General features: G+C 38.7%; 1 protein-coding gene across 1 annotated transcript; it reads right to left on the bottom strand.

Annotated features, from left to right (window-relative positions):
• Positions 1–3253: 3253 nt before the first annotated feature.
• LOC124171076 (GDP-fucose transporter 1) lies at positions 3254–19232 on the bottom strand. The gene is made up of 6 exons (XM_046550224.1): positions 19003–19232; positions 18723–18927; positions 14808–14946; positions 12604–12690; positions 10666–10958; positions 3254–4250 (listed from the first exon to the last, which is right to left on the bottom strand). The coding sequence occupies exons 1-6, from the start codon at positions 19062–19064 to the stop codon at positions 4026–4028; spliced, it is 1011 nt and encodes a 336-aa protein (XP_046406180.1). The 5' UTR covers positions 19065–19232; the 3' UTR covers positions 3254–4025.
• Between the last annotated feature and the right edge of the window lie 448 nt (positions 19233–19680).

Raw genomic sequence — 19680 nt, 5'->3', positions numbered from 1 at the left:
TCTGTGACTGTAACAATAGAGATTTATAGCACACCTCATAAATTGTAACTTGATATATGTTTTTGGAAAAAAATACTGCATCAACTTCTGAGAAGCTCTGCTGCTCATATCGAGCCTCGCCAGAATGCTAAGCCTCCATCGTATTTTGACATTTATTTCCTCGCGTAAAATGCTTAAATAAAGTCAGAAATGCGTTTGGTCTTATTCTTTTTTAAATTAAGCGCACATTACTAATATTTCAATCCAATAAAGGTGTAATATCAATTGCCGAAAGTCATTGTTAGACACCTTTTGGGCTAATAGGTGATTCATGCAGCAGTTGACCTCCAGAAATGGGGAACTTAGAAGCAGGTAGGCAGAAAAAGGTCAGTGGGGGAGAAAGAGGGAAGGGTGAAACACGATTCTATTATTCTCCTGTAACTTGATATTTTCTTGTGAAGCTTTTCATTTATGGTCTTCGTAATACGAACCCTGCGCGATCTGTGACTTTTTCACCTTTTGTTTGATTTGGGAGAGGAGGAAAGCGTCGGAGGCCGAGGGCTGATGGATGGAGGGGGTAGCGGAATTTGGGAATTGTGCTACATAGTTACTATCCCACCGCACTGAGGTTCTCCTGGTTGGGGAAAACGGGGATTTTCAGATTTTTTCACCCAATCATTTTCAGTTCCCCACGTCGAACTCTTTTCACTGCTCAAATCCACGAATTTGATGTAGTTCGTCACTTACCTATAACGGTGCTGCATGCACTAAATGACTAGAGTTCTTCACAATTTTCCGAGTCAATTACCAACGACGGTGTGCGACAGTGTACAGTGCGAAATTCAAAGTATTCGTGGTATTCGAGATCGTACCTTTAGCATAATTATTCGAGAACTTGAATATGGAATACTTTCTCGTATTCGAGTCGAGAGGAGTCGAGTATTTGCGGATACTATTCCCACATCTCTAATAAAAAATATAGTATTAATGTGCCTTAAAATGGTAAGAAATAGGCAAACAAGTCACGTAATTAAAGCTTCCAATTGTTTATTAATTATAGAAAATATAATTATGATAACTATTAAGACATTCGAATTTTCGATGAACATGAAGATGCGGGTTAATTACTTATGCACTGATACCTGGAATATATTAAGCATTATTTAAATATATGAGCTATGAGTATTTTTGTGAAAACTTAATGATGAATCATAGGACATTTCAAGAATTATTTTTATTGTCAATTGTCAGAAAATTAAAAAAAAGAGAGCCATATTTTTGTTTCTTGATCCATCACCTAAAACTATTTGCGGCAAAAAATCAATGGCCTTATCCCTGAGTAGATCAGTTGAGGTCGTCACATGTTCTACATGTGGGTCAGCGCTTCTCAGCCTCCTCAATGAATCACTGTAGCTTAATACTTCAGTACGCAATTTCATTCCTCAATGAGTAGTTCTCCCTTAAGAAGTTGATGAACCGGAACTCTTAGAGATGTCAGCAACTCATGAAAAGTGGGCAGCAACTTTAGCACTATCATTTTACAAGAGAGTGGCTGAATGAGGAAGATATTTTCCATAACTTATCTTCCCCTTCCATCTATCATAAATGAATTGAGATTTCACATCTGAATACACAACCTCGTGGTGATCTAATGGTGCCTTCCAGGATAACCTCATTCCCTGGCTTTGCACACCAAACTACTCCTTCCTTCTGCCAATACCTTCTTGTGTGCATTACATATGTGAAATTAATGGATATGATCACAAACTCCATCAAATTGATTACGTGGATTCTATGATGAATAAAATTGATGGACTAGAAATGCTTCACTTCCATAGCCAGGAAAATAAACTTTGTACATAGTTGCTATAAAACTGTAACTTAGCTGAGCAGAGTAGAAGAGCTGCTCCTGCTTGAATTTCCTACATCAGAAAAATAATCACATACCAATTTTGTTTTGAAAGTCACATTTCTCAAAGGTTAGGAACACAGTCATTCCCAATCCAATGATGACGGACCATTTCTCCAAGACCAAGGATCCTAAAATCACCCACACACAGCTTCTCACTGATGCACAGAAATATGAGAGCATATCTAACTGGCAGACTCATTCACTTCGCCACACACTGCACTTCACAATAATGTATCATTATAACCTGATAGTGCATAGTTAAACTAAACTAAATAGCTAAAAATGTTACCATTTAGTGAATGTTTTTTCATATCCCAGAATTGATTTGTTCTCTTTAGTGGAACTTCATTCGTTTACCCTGAGGGTGGTCCTGATTATGTTCATATTAGGCATTGAGGAGGCTATGCAAGCACATCTGTTGATTAGAATATGCCATGTTGTTTCACATGTCTCCTAAATTAAAATCCTGGAACACAAGGTAGGAGCAATGCTGGGACTGGCCTCGGGGAAGGATGAAACGACCAGCAGCCAATTTTTAGAGGACAATTGGCATCATTATTTTATCTGAAGAAATAAAATTAATTGTATACAATCTGTCATGCTCAAATAATTTTTTGGAATTGAAAAACATTCTCATTATTTCCCAGCTTACTCCCTAAATATATTAGAGTTGTCATAAGCACCCATGTACATCTCACTACCTTCCATTTCCTAAACCCTGACTTCCCTTGACAAAGAAATTATTTATGTAGCTCTTGAACAATCCCTTAAAAAATACTAAACCAAAATGGCAAGGAAGCAACTAAGAAAGAGGAGGTAATGAAGCCAAAAAGCAAATTATGTACCACATAGTTATTGTTGGAATGGATTAAATTCCATGTATTAAAGCCTGGCAACATTAATCCCCAGTGAAGCGCTCCGTTGAATCCTGCATGTATACCCTTATTAACTCTTTGTCAGACATATTGATCCCTTTCCTCTCTCCTCATCATTCACTTAAGTTGCAAGATTTCATTTCCCACGAAAAACTAATCTTATATAAAAAACATATTTCCTTTCGTGTGAGTGTTCCTTTGGCATTCCCCACAGCAGTGTATGCATTATTTGAGTATTTCGACATTATTATTGTGTATTCTTGTCGTGTTAGGGTTTTTAAACTTATGTATTTATTAATTCTTTATTGAGTTACCGAAAAAATGGCAGTATTGCGGTACGCAAACAAATAAATAAATAAAAAATTAACACCCAGCGAGGGAGGATATTTCTAAGTAGAATATTAATACGTGCTTTTAACCAAAGTATATGCAGTGACTTGAGAATAAATACCAATATAATATGCAGAACAATAAAAAGTATAACTCATACTGCATAAAAATTTCATTTAATGATCCAGAGAGGAATCGAGTCACCAGAACGTGAACCACTTATAGCAAATGGGTATATGTACTTGTGCATTAAGGAAGCAACTCCTTTAGGAGAGTAAGGATCAAGAGCTCTAATTAAACAGCTCATCGAAGGGCTTGTGATGACTCACAGATCAAGGTTATGTAGGAATTTTGGAGAGAAGTACATTAAACTTTACATGTAAATATTTATAGTCTTCCACCTTTAAAAATGGAAACAGTAAAAAAAACACAAAAACATCAACAGACTAGGTCCATCTCACTAAAGCAGCTTACTGGGAACATCTTTTTTCCATGAAATGTCCAAGCAACATCCAACTGAAATCCCAATGGATGAGGTCCATCACAATGTTGGTTTAAAAAAAATGTCACTCTTCTAAGCAACCTCCATAAAACAAGTAAAATATACAACATCTGATACACTTATTTCTTGGAGATAATAAGAAAGTCCAACAAGTCCAGAGCAATCCCCATGAGATTATACACACACCATCACTCAATTTTAAAAAGAAAATAACATTCAAAACATAGGAATTAAGTTCCAGGAAATTTCATGAAATGCAAAACTATTCTCTCCACAGGTGAGAGGTTTTTAAAAATAATTCACACTTTGGTCTCTGTAGAATGAATGAAAAAATGAATATTGACGTGTTATCTACCAGTAGAACCATTGTGTCAGATATCACAGCATTAACAAAACCTATGGCAGCCCAACTTACAGTGGTCTCCCTTCATATATAATCTTGCTTCTTGCTAGGCTTAAGGACTTCATGAGACTTTTCCATCTCAATTTGGCGCACCCTTGTGTACGCTGCACTGCCACCCAAAACCACCACATTGGAGAGCCACCAAAGGGCACTCCTTTGAATGCCTCCCTCCAGCCAAGCAGCCGCTAGCACTGTTTGGGCACAGGCCTTGGCTGTGCCAGATATGTTGTGTGTGAGAGGGGAAGTTACCTAAATGAGACAAGGGTAAGACAAAAGCCATTAACTTTTTAACCACGAATGCAGCCCACAAACATGGATTACACACAAAATGAATCTAAGACAAATCACAAATTAAAGCCAAGAAAGCCGCTGGTTTTCCTCAACTAGACCATGGGACACACATTGTTGTTCACACTCTTGTGAGCAATTGCTTTGCTCAGTTGAAGGTTCTCCCTCAAGAGTACATGAGCCACATCTCTAACAAGGCCACCACCTCATGACAATTGAATGGTGGCCACAGCATTTATCCTCTTTAACACTTCCAAGCATATACATAGCTGAGCGAGGAAACTTTTTGGTTGTGAAATATCTTTCCTGTCTATTCACCAAATTCTATGAGTAAATTGTGATTTTTGGGTCAGGGTGAACATCCCCAATAGGGTGGTTTCCTATTATTTTTTTATTGCCTGAATGAAAGATTATTACTCCTGGAGTACGCATTTCATGCTTTTACATTTTTAAATGACGATATCTATTTTTTGCGATCAAATAAAAAGTGAAAATTTTCAAAAGTGAAAACGCAACGGCTAAGTATGAATGCTGGGAAAACTCTGTGTGCCGTATTTCTGGTTCCCGCTGCCGCAAGTGAGGTGACCTTGGGGCGAGGCTCTGAGCACTGATACGATGCAGGATGCTAGCAGATAGCAGAATACCATGCTAGCTGGTAGCGCTTGGCTTAAATAAGGATTATTAATACCTTATCAAACGAAGAAAACTTTCCGACCTTAGCCAGTTTCAATAGGTGATTATTAAGACATATTTCCCTGAGCTTTGTTCCTATTGTATGCATTGGTAACCTCAGACGATGTAAAACTCCTATCTACTCGATAAGAAAATAGGTCCCAGTGACGTCACGTGGAGTGGCATCGCATGGGCGCCAATCTGGCCTTTTTCAAATGAGGATAAAATTGACCCTTGCCATTTGTCTAAACCGGTATTTCTAAAACCAAATAATTTATATATTATGAATACACTAATGGTGGGTAACGAATCGCAATCAATGCCTTTCGTTTTCTTTGTTGAAGGAAACTACCCTATTACCTTAAAAAATATTGTCATTTGAGCGACCATTGATCAAACACTTCAAGTTCCCCTCTTTTGTCCATTGAGTTCCAACAGTGTGTTTCCAAGTACAGTATGAACCACCTCTTCCCATATTTCCCCATTCAAAGTGCAGAGGAGTCCCACTTCGTGCCATGCCACGAACATTTCCCCACATCCTGAGAAGAACCCTTCCTCAAATCACCCACATCGGTTAATCCATACAGCTGCCTACTAAGCATGCACTGGAGGCACACAAAGCAGAATCACACAGGAGAGGAGGAGAGGCATATGGAGGCACACTGCACAAAGAACCAGTTGCGCTCTAAGGGGGAGTCACATGTGGAGGGGGAGTTGTGACTCCTTAATGCTAACTACACACCTGACTTTCTTTCTACAACTATGTTGTCAAGTTTCTTTTGCAGATGCCTGTCTTTTAATTTGCCCATCTTTGTGACCTACGTGAAATGGTGTGGTAAGAATAAAGAAAGAATTTATACTTTTTGCACAAGGCTGTAGGTGGCCTCCAAGACTACTACTTAGGTCACACTGTGATTCATGCCACCTGCCTAAGAAGAGGCTGAAAGTAACCGTTTAAGTGAGGCTTAGTAGTCATTCTAATGGTAGCTTTCTTCAAGTGTCCATGTCTATTGAGAGTAGCTGCCTTTCAGATACCTGCAAAACTGATTTCTTTGGAAGTGGTACATCATTTCACCACCATTCCCATTATTTCCAAGAAAGCATAGAGAATGAAAGCATAGGAAATTGCAATGGGGAAACTTTGATTTTACCGCAACATAACCTCAGCCCCAAAGATCCAACTAGTCTTGAATTTATAAACATAGTTATCAATCGACTTTGCACAGAATAGCCACAGTCTCGAAGAGAACACTGATCTCAATGTCACCTATATTTTGTCAAGTTTCGCATTACAATTCGTGTATCGCATTACAATGAGTGGTAACGAACAAATCTAGGTTGATAACAGCAAAGGTGCTTTCCATTTGCAAATCTCTAAATCATGTTCCATTGTAAATATTTTTCATGCTCAGTGTTGTGATGAATGCGTCATCTGAGGCATCTGAGGTCCAGAGTCATCAAAGTTCATAAAGTCTCCACTAGATGGTAATGACAGAAGAAGCTTTTGAAGCAATGAAAGATAAACTTTTCTCCTTTGCCTACAGAGTGATGAGGCTCAATACCTTTGTGTTCATGGCCAGAGTATCATAAATTGCTGTCAAGGGTTGGAAAATGCAGTATAGAGAGTTGTTAATAAAATATTTGAGAATGGATTGCGACAATCAAAGGATAATCAAAAATATTTTCACCCCAAATGAGTGACGTCATAAAAGATTTTATAGTTTTTTCTTAATTCCCATAAATCAGAGCATGAATAAAGTATATGACTAAGTTAGCTAAAAAATCAAGTGCAAAAGTTATCCTACAAATTAAGGATGAGTCAGTTCTTCAATTTTTTCGGTTCTCGGTACCAGTCTGGTTCTCCCCATTGGTTTTTGGTTCTCGATACTCGGTTCCAAGGATGAACTCTTACTAACTGAATTAATGGCAATTTTAAATGAACAACCACAAGAAATGAATGAAAATAATTTCACTAAAGATGTAAATTAGCATGAAAGCTCTGTAAAAAAACTTAAGATTGTCTCCATAATTGTATTTGCCAAGCAAAAAAGTTTAAATAACATGTTGTTAAAGAATGCATGATTGACCAATATGTCACATTACATCAGGCAGCCACTGGTACTTTCTCAGGTTTTATTTTTAAATTCAACATTTTTACCCTATCTGGGTCTATACCCTTTTTCCGAACTGACGGCGGGTGGGTGGTAGTGAGCTAGTAACCAATCAGAAGTGCTGCCCCTTCCACCCCACCATTCCCCTCCATCCCCTTCCCTTTTCCCCTCCGCTCCCCTCCATCCGGCCGGCCAGCGTTGCCAGTACTTGGAAATAGCTGCACTTTCAGGGGCAGCAGAACAAACACTGTGTGATCTCCATAGATGCAGTTTGGCACCACTGTGAGCTGTAGAGCGATCTGCACTGCACGAAAGTCGGAGAGAGACTGTGGCCTCCAACACACTTTGATTGGCTAGAAGAGTGGGTGGGTCTCCAGCGAGCTCAAGGTCACCTGTCGTCAGTTTGGAAAAAGGGTATAATCTATTCTTTTTTGGGCAGAAATATTGCCAGCAGCCAGTGGCGCCAACTCCATGGGGCTTGAGGGGGCTCGGGCCCCCTCAAAAATTCGTTATGGGTGTGAGGAAAAAATGTTTCAGGCTTGTCAATTTTCCCCGGAGTGTCCAGATTCGAGTTATCAGGGTTCTAATTTTGATCATATGGCTCTTCTAAAATGCTTAAAAAACTTAAAACTAACTACTTATAAAATTTCCCGGGAGTTTCAAAGAATGCATAATCGACCAATATGACACATCACATCACGCAGCCACTGGTTCTGTCTCCAGGTTTTTATTTTAAAAATTCAAAATTTTACTGTGTCTGAGTTTAATGTATTCTTTTTTCAGTAGAAATATTGCCTGCAGTACGGAACAGGTGTTCACTGAAAACAGTAGTGGTCGATGTTGATTTTGAAGGGCCGTGTGAAATATGCTTGGAGCACAGCTCACATATTGCATAGATAGTAAGCATAGCCTCAGGATCAATAGTGAAACTCCACCAACAACTGACGACATCTACCATAAATTTGTTGTGACTTGTGAGTCAGTTCAAAATATATTGTGTTCTGCTATGTAGCTTAAATTGTTACTTTAATTGACAACTTATTCACATGATTCACTCTGACAGTTCTTATAACCTCAACAATAAACTGCTCAACATGCCGGTACAGCGACACCATGGATAAACTGAGCGGCCATGACCTAATGCAAAATTGTAATACAGTGTTGCATTCTGCAGGATAACAGCACCTTACGAAGCCTTGCATAGGTTTATCAACTTACGAACAAGTTCTTGGAACATATCTTTCTAGTATGTCAAAGAATTACTGTATATGTACATGATTCAATCGCAAGACCACTTTCACATGAAACGATTTTCCGCTGGCAGCCGTTCACGGTGTGGCAAATGGCATTGCAGGGAGTAACCTTGTCTGAGAGCCACCTGAATTTCACGTGAACAACGGCCCGTGAAAAGTCGTTCCATCTTAAAGTAGTCTCAAAGTAGCATTGAGCGTATTTCATGCCGTGGATGGCCCATCGCCAGACGGGATTGAAATGGTGCCGTGCTGTCAATGCTCAATGTCAATGGTGCGATTCTTTGACATACTAGCAAGATAAGTTCCGAGAACTTGTTCGTAAGTTGATAAACCTATGCAAGCCTTGAAAGGTGTTGTTATCCTGCAGAATGCAACACTGTATTACAATTTTGCGTTACCTCACGGCTGCTCAGTTTATCCATGGTGTCAATGTCAAAGTCAATGGCGTGGTTTGACTGGTTTGAAGACATCCATGGAGACCGATGGTAAGTTGAAAGAATGGCACCATACAGTGGACGGTGGAAGGTGATAAGCCAGCTCGTTTGAAAGCGGTCCAAGCAGCCACGGCTATGGAAATGTTACAATGTTGGCGAGAGCGACAAACTGACGAACCCTGAAATGTGCATGTTAGCCAGCAACTCTCAAAAGAAAAAAATGTAAAAACAAAATCTGGAGTAGATACACTAGATCAGTTATGCATGGCATATCATGTATGTAACAAGAAATACACGGCGTTTGGCCTATGACAGTTATTTACGCTATGCTAAATATTGCTGTGTTATTCCTATATTGTTTACCTCGGAATCAAAAACTTAGAGGTAAGATCACGGTGAGTGTTACTTAGGCAATTGTCAGCTGAGCTCGTAGATGAACACATTAAAAGAAGGGAACCATAAAAACACTCCCCAAAGAGTTAGGGCAAAAATTGGATGAGCCCATCAAGAATAACGGAATAGATGAACCCAAGGCATCTATAAGTATAGAGAACCCAAAGTGCAATGGAATTTGAAAAAGATTGTGCGCAGATTGTGGATACAAGAAAAATATATTTACCAGATACGTCTGCGAAAATTATGGAAAGTGTATTTGTCTCGAGCATACACATTTTTTATGTAATGAGTGCTTGCATAATAATGTTCACTGCTAATGTTGCATTCTTATATTCTTTCTATCCTAATATTAAGCCCGAATTGACGTATGTGCAGTTACCCCTGCATGGTACCTCTTCTGCACGGAGGCAACTATGACCGTCATTTTATATCAAAGAACTTGTTACAAGAATCTTATCTCAACGCATTAAGCGAACCGACGTAGGCGCGGAAGCTATCCCGGTGAACTTGATTCACCAATTAGCAATTTGCAAGTGGTTTTTTTTTATTATTTACCACTGTGAAGTGGTTTTACGAGTCAATAAGTCAATAAAAAGTAATAGTAATCTATTTTATATCCCACCTGATATGAAGTAATAATTAAATAATTTATCAGATGCAAATGGGCTTGATTTTAAAGGAACGGACCATTTCCATATTATCAATTTGATTTAAGCAAAAAAAAAAAAGAAGAAAAATAATCGGCTTTCATAGGATGAGACTTCAAAAATAAAATAGAGGCTGACAAGCTCAGCACGAGTACTCGTGCTCCAAAAACGGGTATGAGTCCTCCAGGGTTAAATGAAGTTATATATGAGGAAATTATAATGATTAACCATAAAAAAATCAAAACCAAATTTGCAGTCCCACAGACCATGGCTGCCACTACCACAGACCGCCACTGCCTATGTCATAAAAAGTGCATTACTCATGCGCTTTTAAATGTGACTCGCCAGTCGCTATGGTCTTTTTGTGGAGTCACATGGTGTGATGACTCGCTCACACATTGCCCATCTCCGATTGCTCCTGATTTGCATTCTGTCGTGCAGTCTATAAACCCTGAAGTGAAAACCACCCTTCGCTCACTCCCTTCCCTTCACCCATCCCCATCAAATGCTCCTCTGGATGTGGACAACCCACCCCTCTCCACCCCACCAACTCCTCCTCTCTCAGAATTCTCCCTTTCAGAATGCATTTCCTGTCACCAAAACCCCTCCCTCATCCCTCCCACTTCATTCCAAAGAAATACATACTACTAAGCATAAATTGGCTAAACTTGACACCATTTGCACCCCGACAATGATGCAAGAACACTGAAATTCAGGTCAAATTAAGAGTAATTTTTGGGGAAAATTGCACCCTGTTATCTTTTATGGACATGTTCCACACCATCTCAGTAGAAACCTTGGATTTTATAATGATGACAGAGACTGAAATCAATAAAAATAATAGTAGTGAAGGTCTGACCTACCTTGATTTGTAAGGCTGTGACATATCCTATGGAGAAGCCACACAACCCACCGCCACTCATCAACATCCAGAATTTTAAGTCCCACAGCCTCTCATAATTCATCACTTCATACAATTCATTACTCATCAGCATCAGAGGAATGAAAATAATACTGGAGTACACATTGTTATAGTAGGATATGAGCCATATTTGATTGTCAACAAATGGCATAACCTTCTTCATGTAAATGGAGTACATTGATAGAGAAAGTGATCCTAAAACTCCAAACAATGTCCCAAGAGTAGATAATGATCCTGCAAAAAAATTGTACACTCCTTTCAGAAAAATCTAAAGTAACAGATGAATATCTCCACATTTTGTACCAGTGTTACAACAGCAATGTAAAATGTTCAGATTAGAAATGACAGAGTCTGAAAGTTACCCAATGAAGGAAGAGAGGGAATTGGTCATGAATGGAAAACAGGCACCATCACCCAAGGGAGAAGATGAGGAGGGACACATATCAAAAGGAGGGATCCAACAGAGTCAAATTATTCAATTCAACAACAGTTACCAGATTTAAAGGCTATTTTTTTTAAACCCAGGTTCAGGGAAAATGTACTTCATGAGATTTGGACAACAATGGTGAGTGAAATATGTATTATGAAGAAACAATACTTCAAAGGCTACTTCTCCCATTCCACTTCAATGCATTCAATGGGAGAAGCAGTTATCATATGGTCCAAAAATATAGGTAACAGTAAGAACTCTGCTCTCTTCCTATGAAAAACGTTATTGAAAGTTCAACATGTCATAGTCACAATATATATGGAGAGCTCAGTAAAAAGCAGTTCCCAGCACTTGCACAGAAACACATTTTGGGCTCTGGCAAGTTTATTTTCACAAACTGCAGGAGGGAAGGTGAAAGTGATAATTGCCAGGGCTGCCTTCCCTTTGTGGCTTCTGGTGGTCACCTTACCAAGAACTTTCTACTGAGCTATATTTGGAGAAGGTCACTGACAGCTTAGCTCATTTGGAAAGACAGGGAAAGGAGGGTGGAGAGAAATCGTGTGTTGGCATCAACCCATTCTTAACCAATAGCACCACAGCTTAATGTCCCATTTGATGGACAGAGAGCTGCACTTGAAGTTTCCCCCTCAAAGCAATTAACCAGGGATCAGGCAGTCTCTCGAAAATCTCACCCACCACTGGGATTCATGCCTGGGTCCATGAGGTGGGATGCCAACACACTATCCACCACACCAATGACACGGCCATAGTCTAGGGACCTCACAAGCATACTGAAGTCCCGAGATGATTTCTATAAGAATGAAACCTCAAAAGAACCAATTTCACACATATTCCTCAAGCATGTGAGTGACTTTGACACAAAAAATTTTCATCTATAATTGATTTTCCCATGTCTTTTCAATATGCAATCTATCGAGTTTTTCTTCATCAAGACCAAGTGTCTAATTGTCATGCATCTGTTAGCCAATTAGGCAGAGCCATAATCTGCACACCTGGTGAGAAGAATGCCAGTTCAGACCATTTCAACTTTTCATCTTTGATTTCTGAGACCTCTCAACACAGAGGTGGACACGTGCATGATCCTGAGTCTCTCCTAATTCAATTTGTATTTACTCATCCTTGCCCTAAATTGTTAACATTACTTGCCCCATTTTCCCCTACACATGCATGATCCTGAGTCTCTCCTAAATCAATTGGTATTTACTCATCCTTGCCCTAAATTGTTTGCATTACTTGCCCCATTTCCCCCTGATATCAGTTTAAGCTTAGAATCCCCTCTGCTCACTTCCACACTCATCTTCAAATTCTCCATTTTGTTGCACTGATACTTCAAGCAACTACTTTTTGGTCATGTCAGTGATTCAATGAAGTTCATTCCCTCAGAGTGCATGCTTTCCCATTTCGTGAGGTTATTGAATTAAAAATTACCTGCAACCTTCTCCTGATCAACTCCAAGCCAAAAGCCAGATACTATTGCCGCACAACAGATAACTGAAGGCCGGGATGTATGCTGCCCTGCAATTTAGGATAAATTTGAACAAAATCAACGATATGCACAACAAAATCTGTACTGGATATGGAAATTAGGCATTTATATTATGTATTCCTAAAACTGAGGACCATTGGAAGTTAAAACACAACACAACCAATGTGAATCGATGTCAATAAGATAATGGTCAGCATTATCATGGTTCATAACCAAATGAATCTGTATTGGTATTGTATGAGCAGGTGAATATGCTAAACCATGGACTCTGCAATTTATCAATTCACTAGAGGAAAGTAATACGACAGTTTTCCTTAAAGAATCTTATTTGAAGAGTTTCAAATGTTTTGCAGAGCAAATTGTGTCATTTATTTGCTTCACCCAATGTGCAATCAAGAGCACCAACGCAATTATGTATAAACAAACTAATTATGGGAGGAAATTACAAGATGTCTGTACAAATAATGGACTTCCACCAAGCAAGGGAATGAAAAAATCAATCTTTTTTTACACACATCCAACACATGGTTATTCATACAGGCCAGGGAAAAATTATCCCTATAAATTTTAGCCCTGGATAGCTGATGCCAAGAGGAACATTACTAATGATTTTTAGGTCAAAAACGCACCTTATTTAAACTACAATATTTTAGAGCCAAATGCTCAGCCATGAGTTTACCTTGTTGCCACAGGATCCTCCTGACCAGTGGCGCAGCGAGGGGGGGTTTTGGGGGGATAAACCCCCCCCAGAGCTCAGAGAAATCTTTAAGTTTAATCCATTTTACTTAATTGGATTGATATTACTAACATAATAGTGTAAGGATTGATAAAATATTCCTCAGAAAGCCGTAAAACTCACCATTTTGAACCATTAACCTTGAGAGTCCACAATTTATTAATCTCGCACCTACCGCTTACCCTGGTGGGTATTCCCTACCCCCACACACCCCGGTATTAATTGCACCTAAACCCCCCCCAGGCTTAATTCCTAGCTGCACCCCTGCTCCTGAAAACTTGTAGCTTCTAATGGTTTGCCTTCATTTCCCTTTCCCTTTGTCCAGAGCATGAGGCAAACTTGCAGCCAATGGGAGCACTTGGCTCTTAGTTTCTCTAGTTTAAATAAGACACATTTTCGACCTAAATATCCTTAGTAGTTTTGGCTCCCACTGGCATCAGCTATCCAAGGTTAAATTTTGTGATATAATTTTTCTCCACCCTGTATACAGTACACATTCTTTGAGTCCTACAACCCCTCAAAAACTATCCTCCAAAAGTGCTAATAGCATTAATATACTCCATATTTTATTTTAGCTGTATATATTTTGATTTTTTCTACTAGTTTCATTAATATAATCCACAAACATTAAATGAAAACGAATGTCATATGCATAGGTTGTTCATGAAGTTCTTTTTACATGTTACATATTTCATTTGCATGCAATAAAACCATGATATAATAAGCCCTCATGTAATTACATTGTACCACAAGGAACAATGATGAACAATCCTCGTGAACAGAAATTTAGTAGCATAACCCCTACAAGAGCTTCTAAATAAAATGGCTCATGAGTAGGACAAGCATCGCAGTGCAACGGCACATACGAAGAGAGGATCGAAACTCTTTCTACTCTCTCTTATGGGACGCTGCATTCACTGAAGCATTAATTTAAAATTTCAGATCCAGATTCGATGTCTTCAGCGAATTTTGGATCCTAAATATCCAGTGAAGGGCAATATCCACGGATGTTTGGATCCGAGGTATCCGACCCGACCATCCCCAAGTTCAATGCATATCTCCACACATCCCCATTCTCAAAAGGTTTACTGATTCAACTGATGCTTTTGGGAAATTTAGGTATAGACTAGAGGTTTACCACTATGATTTATGTTAATTATACCACAAACAAACCACAGGCCATATATGTAAATGGATTAATGTCTCCTCCAAATACCCATTTTCAGTGCCAATAAAAGTGGGGCCAAACCTGCCTTCACTTGATGAAAGTAAACCATCCCATGGATAACTTAAAATATAGCTCAATATTATGATGCGGGATGGAAATAATTACAAGTAAACTTAGCAACAGGGGCAGTATGATAACAGTTTTGCACATCAAGGGAAATTATAAACGATATATGTATTTACCCAAAACTGCATAAGACAAAATTACGTTGAAAACAGTTGTGAGAGATCGCCCAATGTAGTAGAATGCAACACCAACATATTTCAGGCACAAATTATTGAAGGCTATCATTCCTGTGAATAGCAATGACAGAGGTAGGATCTGAAAAATAAGAACAATGATGCAACATCAATGATACAAAGAATCTACACAAATAGCCCTAACATCACTAATAGATTCACCCTTAGTTAAAAACCTGGACCCTAATACTGGCACAACAGCTATGGCAAGAATTCAAGTCAAAATGCTTATCCAGAAGATAAGAATGGCAAAACAGCACCAAAGCAAAGTGAGGTACAGTAAAATCTGCCTTATGCAGCCAGAGAGCCGGATGATAAAGAAAAGTGGTCGTTTAGGGAAGTGATGGCTGAAAGATACACAATTTTCAGGTATGAATAACAGCAGGGCAAGCAATTAATATATTTTTAAATGCATACAAAAAAATTAGTGCACTTAATCTAGAATATCCGATCAACGTTTTTTACTTTAAATATGTAATGTATTTTATAAACATACTCTGATGAATTATTCATTATATCCAATTTTGGAGGGAAGTCTCCATAAAGATCGAGTCCAACTCCTTATTCGAAAAAAAAATCAACACTACTAAACTGAAGAGATAACCCAACCCCTTCTCAAGGTTTAATGCTGATTGCAATCTTTTCCTTGACACCTTTAATTAGCCACAGAGTTTATTTTTGAACAAAATTTCTATTAAGTTAAAAAATGTGTTATAAAATATGAATGCATTCCTAGAAATTCAGGATGCTCTGCAGTCAACAAATTAATTAAAGAAAAAATGAATGAATGATTAATGAGGCTTTGCTATTTGCCTCACAAATTACCACCATTTTTTTACTTCAAAAAGACCCAATGGCTACACACGATATTGGGATGGATTCAACCACGAGGCTATGAGAATCAAATTACTGAGTCACAACACCAACCATGACACCTACTTTTCATTGAGTTCCACCAACCATCCTCAATTATATTAAGGATTAGAGATGCCAAGCAGCAAAAATCAACGTATGAAACAATGGCAGCAATTAAAAAAACTGAACTTACGAGTCCAAAATATCAGATTTAGCCTTAAACATGGTGGCAGATTAGCTACAGAAAGATTGCTACTTAGAAACCCATTGACCTGGTGTGGAGCCTAACTTCATTATTACAATGCCCCAGGAAATTATAATATTAATATAAAAATTAACAACTGTGCAGGGTTGGGAACTTATAAAAATTTAAAAAAATTAATAGATGTTAGTATGGCAGAATGTTTCCACTTTCCTGCGAGGCTAGTGGCCAGGAGGTATGAGACTCAGAAATATTTCCATCCATGCCTGGGCATACAACCAATCCCTGAACACCATTAGATTCACACAGAGTGAACCATCACTAAATAGCATATTCTGACTCTATAATACTTGAAAATGACTTAATTACCAGCCTAGAGTTTTAAAATTCTGACTTCATGAGCAACTGGTGTGGCAATAGGTTTGATTAAGACAATGCCAGTTGCTAGCCATGAAGGGGAAATGGTTGAAGAACTTTGAGCCATCAAGAAACCAGGATGACACAAATATAGCCCTCATGCAACACCACTTAGAAAACAGAATTCTACATCAGAAATTAGTAATTCCCTGGGGATATTCCAAGATATTTTGTCAAGTAAAGGTAGGGTGCTGGTCATGGAAAGGGACAGTCATTGACAAAAAACTGTGACTGGTGGCCATTGAAGGATATGGCTGCTAAAAAGAGGTGAGGTTAGCATTGCTTATAGGGAAAATATATTTGTCACCAGGCCGGAGTGGCATCTACAGGAGGAGACAGTTTTGGCAGGAGCAACTACACCTCTGTAATGACAATGCCCGTGGAAATCATGGATCAAAGGGTTAACATTTAGATCAGAGATAGGCATGGGAAAGGGGAGATTTTCTTTGGACCCCACTTATAGGGGGACTTCAGACAGCATTTTCAGTCTTCCCAGGTAACAAACAAGGTTGTTGCTGCAAACTTGTCTCGGCAAGTACAACATCACACTCCCTGAATTTTACATGAGGCAATGCCTACCATAATATGATGTACGTATGATTATGCCATGATATGATAACACATAACTAGTTTGAATGAAGCTTGTAATGGCAAAATAAAAAAAAGTTTTTGCTACTATCAAGAGTTTTTGCTCAGAAAAATAATTTTATTTTATACTTAGTTATTATTGCTTGGAAACAATGCACAATGTGTGTATTGTTATGTCATGTTAAGGTAACACACCACAGGTTTGTATGAAGCTTTCAATGGTAAGTTTTTCATTAGCTCGTCGCGGCAACCTAGAAATAAATATGATTATCAATAACATTAAAAAATCCCATTCCACAGCATAGTCGGCCATGATGGTGGCAAGCAAAAGTCCTCGCCTACCATACCTAAGTCATGAGACTTCCTAACTTTCACACGTGTTTTGAATCTTACATAGCATTTCATGAGCACTAGGTTGTGGTCTGAATCCGCATCCGAGGCAGGGAAGCTGCGAGAATTTTTCACACTATTCCTAAACCTCTGTCAGACCATGATGTAGCCTATCTGATATCTCCCCATATTCCCTGGACTTTTCATGTGTACCTCCGCCCTTTATGATGATTGAACCATGTGTTTGTTATGACTTGTTTCTGCTGCTCTCTCTCTCCTGAAGTTCCACATTCGTAATCCAAATGCTCCTACTTCATTTCCATCCCTCCCTTCCCCCAATGAAGTGTTCCAGTCCCCCAACATTACTAGATTTTACGTACCTGACCCTATCCTATCCCTTACCTGACAATATACCTACCCCTTGCTTGCCCATCTCCCCGTTAAATAATAAAGCTACATCTCGTTGACTTCCCCCTCACCACTATACATAACACTATGCCCATAACTCCCTCAGCCCCCACCATCACCTCACTTTGCATAGTCCTACGATATCTATCATCCATTTCTGCATTTCCCGCTTGATATTTTCCAGCTTCCCTACCCTCATCATTGTCCTCACATTCCACGTCCCTACATTTATTATTGACTTCTTCTTCCCCATCTTCTTTCCTGACTGCTGCTGCTTCTGGTGATGATGATAGTCTATGCAAGGTGACTGACTATGCGTACACATGCAAGTGTTCCACAAGCTTGGAAAGCTTATGGAACACTTTCAGTGTTGTAATCGCTTGGCTTGGCAAGCTTACCTCAAGTTTCTCACTTGCTAGGACAAGTTTGGCTCAAGTTGTTATTGCTCACCGGGCTAATTGTCAATGAGGGGAAGGGAATTTTGGCGTTGTGAGAGGATATTTCCCTTGCCTCCCAAATGTAGCCTTGTGGCCCTGATTAAAAACACAATCTCAAAAATGTGACATTTTTCCTCAAACTAAAAAGTGTTCCATCCCCAAAAATGTACACAAAAACCGTTAGAGCATGACTAAAATAAAAGTGCCAACAAAAAAGGGCGGACATTCATTCCTAGTAATAAGTAAAAAATATCACACACAACATATCCTTGATGAACAAGTATTTCGTAATAATTATTCATACTTAAGTTACATTAAAGCACACCGAGGAAAATACAAATAGAGTAAAAATAATTGGGTTTACGTCAGCGCACAAACATTTTATATTTATGGCCTCGCCTGCCTAGCTAAAATATAAGTCTAATTCAGAGAAAATCAAGTTTCATTTATGACAATAAGATCAGTCCACCCGAAATGATTACTTTTGCTCACGTTTTCCTTTTTTATTCAAACAGTAGTAAAGGCTAAAATAAAGACTGCACCCTAATAGCAATGCCTTCACAGAAACATGTCTCGTCTTACTTTGATACACTAAACTGTAAGCCATGCTGGCATCATTACCTTCCGAAAAACTTCATATCTTAGAGGTGATCCTTCAGGAAAAGGAATGATACTGGGGCACATTTTTGACATGGTACTCATCGAAAAGCAAATGAAAGATGACACTAAACATTGATACCATGTAACAAAAAGGGGTGCATCTAAATTAACCACTTGCTGACTCAGTAGAGCTTTGTTCACGAAAACGGTTGTAATTGATACCACCCTGAAACAAAGAGAAAACAAATCATGACGGACAAAATTCGCGAATTAGGGGCTAAACTAGTAAGGCAATACGAACCAGTACAACGCCACAACACCGGTAATTTGAACATATTTGGCAAGTAAAGGTTTCTGGGCCATTTTTGACGTGACTACTCAGAGGCCCTTAATTATATGCCTCGTTCCGTCCCAGCTTCATAAAGTTGAACGTGTCATTTTCATTCGGCTCACAGCAGTGTTTCCTCGAGAGATAACTCTTCATTCAAACGTAAACACAAGCACGCTACAACCCTATCGAGAATGATAAAGGAAGCGTGGAAATCGTTGCTGCGCTGCGGTTGAAAGTGTAAGCTTAAGCAGCACATGTACATACCCTATTTGCGAGGTTTTACCAATTTATGGTATTTACTCCGTATTGAAGGAAATTTGTTTTTCATGAATAAGTGTAGTAGATTTTGATTATTTCTTTCTGATACATCTACAATTTATCTCATCATTCCATAATATTTTATTATAGTATGTGGAGGGTAAAAAAAACCATTATGGGTGAGCCAAGAGGAAGAATTTGATTTTTACTGATATTTTTCAAACGTATACATGCTTAAAATATTTTAATCATAAAAAATGGGCAATATAATTCCCTCAATAAGGAGTTAATACTTAATTATAAATAGGAGAGGTCTAACAGTAGAAAAAGAGATTACATACTATCACTCAACTATGACATCAAGGAAGTTTAAGGTACATGTATTACGAT

Source organism: Ischnura elegans, chromosome X, assembly GCF_921293095.1.
Source record: "Ischnura elegans chromosome X, ioIscEleg1.1, whole genome shotgun sequence".
Taxonomy (NCBI): domain Eukaryota; kingdom Metazoa; phylum Arthropoda; class Insecta; order Odonata; family Coenagrionidae; genus Ischnura; species Ischnura elegans.
This window is presented reverse-complemented; position numbering and strand designations above follow the sequence as displayed.

What these genes read in the sequence shown, in the direction of transcription:
- LOC124171076 (XM_046550224.1), bottom strand. Translation starts at nt 19,064, where the DNA reads ATGGCCCAGAAACCTTTACTTGCCAAATATGTTCAAATTACCGGTGTT. An exon ending in TGATCAGGAGAAGGTTGCAG is followed by an intron (nt 10,959 to 12,603) that starts GTAATTTTTAAT and finishes ATTTTTTTGCAG; the next exon opens with GATCATTATCTACTCTTGGG. An exon ending in TCACAGCCTTACAAATCAAG is followed by an intron (nt 4,251 to 10,665) that starts GTAGGTCAGACC and finishes TGTCTCATTTAG; the next exon opens with GTAACTTCCCCTCTCACACA.